We start from the raw sequence: 6,313 nt of genomic DNA, 5'->3' as shown, positions 1-6,313 counted from the left end.
CTATGTCGGTTCGGCTCCGCTTGACCTACTTTGTTTATGCCTTCCATGCCAGTGCTGGTCTCAGCGACGTGGCCCGCACTGTAATGTCCGTCCTTGCTCACAAGGACAATGTCGGCCTTTTTTTTTTAGGAAGATGTGCCAGCAGTTTCTGATTTTCTGCCCTTAATAAACCTAATTCATTTTCTATGGCTCCCACATGAGACACTAACCACCCTTTGCTAGTTAAAATCTATCTAGGCGCGCACTCAGCACGCAACACCGGTACAAAAGTCAGTGCTTTCCGCTTCCTCTACCGAGTCGAAACGCGTTTCCTAACCTGCGCCTCACGCTGATTGCACTTACCCTTCTTTTGATTGCACATCTTAAGCCTATATCAACTAAAATATTTCTACTACGAATTCTCAGAATATACAGACTGCAAAGGTAAGACACAAAAAACGACTAGCAAACACGCGTTAAAATAAATTCTGCGAATGCCAATAGCCTAGAAAAACGAATAATTATCTAAAAAGCTAGCAAAACAGTTAAAGAATGAACGCTGAAAAAGCCTAGCTGCCGGCACGAAAACCAGGCCGCTAAGACAAAACTAAAATCTATTCTTTAGGCTGCACCTTACCTAACTAGCTGAAAACGAAATAAAGTTAATAAAAGAAAGAACTCATCTATTTGACGCTTTCGGAAGCTCCCGCTGTCGTCAGTCTGTCCGTTTCCGGTAGCCACGTGTAATCGGAGGAGCGATGGAACACGCGTCCACATCACACGGCTGTAAACTGTCAACTATGCTTGTGAATTGTTGCGCCATCTAGAAGCGGTCAATAGGAGCTTTCTGCTATTGCCGTCATTGCCTTTTGGAAATCACTTTTTTCTTTCTTCTTTTTCATCTCAATTAACTCTAGGGCTGTTATATCTAAGAATGTTTGCTACTGCAAGCCTTCAAATAAATTTATTTTCTAGGTATTGCGCATTTATAAAAAAATCTGAAAGTTTGCAACTTAGACGCAGCTTCCTTTAATGGCCGCGGGCGCCGCCACTATTCGTATACACCCACATTTTGACCAATCAAAAACCGCCATTTTTTTTTATATACATAGGCCCTATGGGAAGTTTCGCAGCTGGTAGTACTGAAGAGCACTGGCTAGCAGTTGTGCAGGTCCACAATGAATCATATAATTTATGCTGTCTCGTAGCTAAAATTTTGTGATGCGAGAATATTGAGAGACACCACGAAGAGACATTCGTTCGCCGCCAACGCGAGACACATTGAGGGGACGACGAAGCATAGGTGAGGTGAACAGCCCTCGTTTCGCCGGAAGTCGCCGTCTTGATCGAATCTATCCGGTATTAGGGTGCGACGACGATTCGCCGGTTTCTCCAGCTAACCCGGAGACCCAAGCGGAGTTAACGTTGTGCGCATGCTCATTGGCGTTTCACTGTCCTGAACCAATACGGTCACCTTACTCTAAAACTCTCTGTTAAGGTTAAGATCCGATATTAAATCACAAGCTGCGTAAAATAATTGACGTGTTGTGAAATGCATAGACACTAAGTTTCCCGGCCTCGGTGGCCGCTTTTCGATGGAAGCGAAAAGCAAGGTGCCCGTGTGCTGTGCGATGTCAGTGAACGTTAAAGAACCCCAGGGGGCCGAAATTTCCGGAGTCCTCCCCTACGGCGTCTCTCATAGCGTGAGTTGCTTTGGGACGTTAAACCCCATAAACCAACCAACCAGAAACTAAGTTGAACGTTACAACGCCCTACAGTTTAGCCTGATCTAAACTGATTTCAGTTAATCAACGTGTTTCTTGAGCAGACAAAAGACCTTATTTTAAGCATATGCGGATACATATTTTAATGCTTTGCACGAGCCTCACACTATCGCTATGGGCACTAACTCCTATTCAAATGTTGCTAAGCAGACCTGGAATAGTTTGATTCTGCTTTCGGCTATTCGTATTAGCCTATGTGAGCAGCTAATTTCTCTAATTACCAGAAGTTCGTCTCAACTGCCTCAGGAGTCCAGTGACCAAAGCACTGCTTGGAAAAAGGCTGAGATATATATATATACACCAAATTTTATGTTCGCCAATAGATTAGAATTTATTGGATTCACTGAGATACTTCTCTTTGGCCATGTAAGGTGGACAAGAGTTCTTGACTCTGAGCGACCTCCAAAGTCTAGGCAACGATCTGCAGTTCCGCCGCGGGGTCCGAACTTGTCCCGCAGCCTCCAATATCAAAGTGCTGCTAAGGTGGAATTCTGCCGAGGTTTTAACCCGGGGAAGTTACTCAGTGTGTAAGTTGTGTTTTTCGAACATTGTGATTTCTGCATATAGGGAAAACGCAGCCTTAGATATAGCAGTGAATATTTATAGGGATTGGAGAAAGAGCAAGTTTTCAGGTGCCTGAACTTTTTTTTTATTTTCCATCAGTTCAGACGAGTTAATATTGTCTATAACGTTTTGATGGACAAGTGCCTTCATAGGGGCACTACGCAGTTTCAACGGCACGTCAGACCACTCCAGGATGGCGAGTGAGCCGGATCTTTTAGAGTCTGGGGCGAAGAAGCGCGCCGTGTCCGGTGGGCTGCAGACGGAACGGGACAGAAGACGCCGTAAACGTGAACACGTCACCTAATCTATGTATATCCTATAACCAAATCGAAACTTCGAACAAAGCAAAAAACAAAAACAAAATACCAACCAACGGCTACACCGAATTAAACCGTGCTTCCGAACGTCTAACTCTATTTAACCTTAGTTCAAACCCTAGCAACTTTTTTTGTTTCGGTTCTGGCCCAGTTGAGTAGGCGCTCGTGTTTGATACAAATCCAATGTAGCATTTCTCGTTAACTGCAACTTTTTCAGCGGCTACAGAGATAATAATGTTTGCGGCTTGTTGTTCTCTCTCACTCTCTCACTCTCTTTCTTTCTTTTCAAGAGCCAACTATTATCTTGAAATCAGATGGGCCTGCACGGGGTTGACCGAATGAACGCCGGACAGAGCCGGTAATTAGAAATTGGTAGAGGGCCACGTTTGGGTCAAGGCCGAAGTGTCGGCGAGTAGAATCAGATCCAGTTTAGACATCGGCCGTGCAGGCCTTTAACGCCGATAATAAAGTTGTTATCTAGCTTTGGTCGAAACTAAAGCATCCGTCGTGCCAGTTAAACGTTCCAGCTCATCTGTTGTGATATTTTTGCAGCATTTTTAACCTGCATCGTCTTCAGGCTCTATATTAAAAGCTTTCCTGTTCCTTCATTTTTCGCTCATTGCATGCGTGGGCTTAAGATCGTTGAAATGACGTTCGCAATTTTCGAATCAGGTGGGCAGTTTTAAGAAGGTGAAATTCACGACGGCAGACATTATTCGATCTGTATATTTATTTAATTCTTTAATATTGAAGTTAGCTGCTGCGATAAAGTAGTTTTATGCATACCACCAATGCGAAAGGCGCTTTCTAGCAACGCCTTTGTCACTGTTACACAATCACCAGCTTCGAGAAAAAGCCAATAGAACGTCACGGGGGTTTGCTTGATGCCGACAATCGAACGCGCAGAACTAATCTTTGGCGCCTGAAAATCAATCACAAACTGGCTCGGTGCCAGAAAAGCATAGGCTTCCTGTTAAACATCAGGCTGTGTTGTGCGATGTCAGCGCACGTTAAAAATCCCCAGGTGGTCGTCGAAATTACTCCAGAGCCCTCAACTAGAGCACCGCTTTCTCTCTTTTCACTTTTCCTTCCGCCTTCCTTCATTCCCTCACGGCGCGCTTTAGGTGTCCACATAAACAAGTGTGCCAGATACCGCGCTTTTCCTTTCCTGTGAACCAATTATATATATATATATATATATATATATATATATATATATATATATATATATATATATATATATATATATATATATATATATACATCGATTGATTGATTGATTGATTGATTGATTGAATGAATGAATGTCCTTTTTTGAATTGGAAGGCTCATGGCCATGGATGGGGATAAAGGGGAGTTGACAGAATCTTCATTGTTTAGGTCGTCACTCAAATCACATTGCTCTAACCAGGCCACTAAGCGAGCCATACTTGGCAAATATCATGTGTGTGTTAGCATCAGTTTCTAGAAGGGAACGGTAGTTCGGGCGGTAAGGTTCGATCTCGGAGCGTCCAGTAGAAAAAGCAGGGCAATCCCAGAGTAAATGAGATATGCCGCCGCGAGTTAGAGTCGCACAGTGGGGGCACGTAATCACTTTCTCCGTATACTGACGCCAGCGGGCCATAATACGTGGCGTGTAAGCCACATGGGCGATGAGCTTATTCAAAAAGACTTCTTGACTTCGGGAGAGGTGGGCTTTTCTCGTAAAAGGTGGGTCTGGTATGACCACCTGCATACGATGCTGACTGAGGCTACGAAGACTGGTCCGAGCATAGTGCATAAGGGCAAGAGAAGGGGTGAGTTGCCTGCCCAAGATCGAATAAGGATGAAGAAGTCGTAACATATCTCGGAGACCATGTGTAGTTAATATTCGTGGCAGGCGTATGCGATAGATGGCGTTAGCTGTCAAGAACATACTCCGTCATTTCGCTGACGCCAAGAATGTTTTCAACCAGTAGCAGACAAATTTTCAACCACTCCCACAGGGCGCCACTGTTTGTGAAAAAGGCGGATTTCACAACGAAACAGTTCACAACGAAGCGTAGTAATGGCATGCCATATTTCATTATCGCTAAATCCGCCTTTTTCACAAACAGTGGCGCCCTTTGGGAGTAGTTGAAAATTTGTCTGCTACTGGTTGAAAACATCCTTGGCGTCAGCGAAATGACGGAGCATGATGATGATGATTTGAGACTGCACCCTTTGTAACGGGTGGACACTAAACTGCGTCGCAGTTAAAAGAGAAAGAAAAAAAGGAAAGAGAAAAAAAAAGGAAGAGTTAACGGTGGACGAGTGTCCACCACATGCGGAGACGGGATTTTGTGACTGACGTAGCATTGTCACTGTTGCCACTGTTGTCGCCGCGTTCCCCGCACTCCATGCCACACTCCGCTGCTGTAATCCAAGTGCTAGGTAGTATCCCTGTATATGCTCCCTAGGGAGCATATACAGGAACACTAGTGCTAGGGATAGCGTGATGCCCTCTCCCGGCTGGGACCACAACTTTGTGCATTTGAGGACCTACGTGCTCCGTCGATTCTTATTTGATCCCGCAGGCTCTGCACAGCGTTGCTTGAACTTCCGGAGCGGTGTCAAAGTGGCGGCGGTACACCAGTGTGCGAAGCGCTCCCGCTCGTGCTTCAAACAGGAGCGCGCTACTGATGCTGTTGTCGTACGGTCGTGCAGCGTTTCAGCGGAGATCACTCTTTTGTGTGCGCTGTATAGCGCCAGAGTCATCTTTTTTGGGGGCAGCAGCACTCCACTGTGCGTTCTCCGCCTGCTGTATAAGGTTGCGTATGGTGGTCTTGGGCAAGGCGGTCTGGTCCTGGGTGTCCGTCTGCGCGCCGCATTTCCGTCGTAGAGTCTGCACACGAGCACACCATTTTGTCCGAATGCCAGCAATGTGTATATACCGGAACAGCCTCCTCGCCCATCTGTTATTGTCCATGGCGCGGAGTCTGGTCTCGTACCCAATTTTGCTTTGGGCTTCGCGGGCCTCGAACGTTGACCAGCCCATGTCCCCTGGATGGCCTCCACAGCAACGCGACCGTGGCAACCGAGCGCCAGTCGTCCCACTCCGCGCTGTCCGCGTTCCAGCCATTCCCTCGTTTGGGTAGATATGCACAAAGTGGCGTTTGCGAAGGTCAGCCCCGGCACATGTACAGCCTTCCACAAATCGCGCACCATCATATATCGATTGCACCCCCAAAGGCATTGTCGTCTTGACAGCTAACGCCATCTATCGCATACGCCTGCCACGAATATTAACTACACATGGTCTCCGAGATATGTTACGGCTGCGCCGATCACGGAGGCCAAGAACTGCACATGCGCAGCTGGGGTTGGTGGTTTGTTTTCAACCAGGGGAGAGGCGCGCATGCGCAGAGCGACCTTGTGAAAAAGGCGTATTGTTATCGTGAAAGCTAGCACTAATTTTTTCTACATTTGATTCTTGAGCCATTCTATGAAAATGAAGAGGCTTCCCGCTCCCGCGTCTTCCGCGGTTCATGTACTGCTCGGATCGTCCGGTGCCGATCGACTAGTACAGGAACGAGTCACATGCTGCGTTCAACGCATTAGGAAAGGAGAGGTCCACCCATCTCTCTCGTAACCCACGCTACTGCCGTTTTTTTTTTTTTGCGACTTCCTGATACCTTGAACGTGGATGTA

General features: G+C 46.4%; 1 protein-coding gene across 1 annotated transcript in view; it reads right to left on the bottom strand.

Moving 5' to 3' along the window:
• Window positions 1-2,457: 2,457 nt before the first annotated feature.
• The window catches only part of Nup75 (nuclear pore complex protein Nup75), an 81,261-nt gene continuing 77,405 nt past the window's right edge, over window positions 2,458-6,313 (bottom strand). Inside the window, exon 22 of the mRNA XM_084598507.1 lies at window positions 2,458-2,580. Coding sequence (XP_084454633.1) covers window positions 2,542-2,580 — 39 coding nt within the window. The 3' untranslated portion in view covers window positions 2,458-2,541. The remainder of the gene's footprint in view (window positions 2,581-6,313) is intronic.

Source organism: Amblyomma maculatum, chromosome 3 (assembly GCF_055883805.1).
Source record: "Amblyomma maculatum isolate TAMU_Amacu chromosome 3, ASM5588380v1, whole genome shotgun sequence".
NCBI classification, from domain to species: domain Eukaryota; kingdom Metazoa; phylum Arthropoda; class Arachnida; order Ixodida; family Ixodidae; genus Amblyomma; species Amblyomma maculatum.
This window is presented reverse-complemented; position numbering and strand designations above follow the sequence as displayed.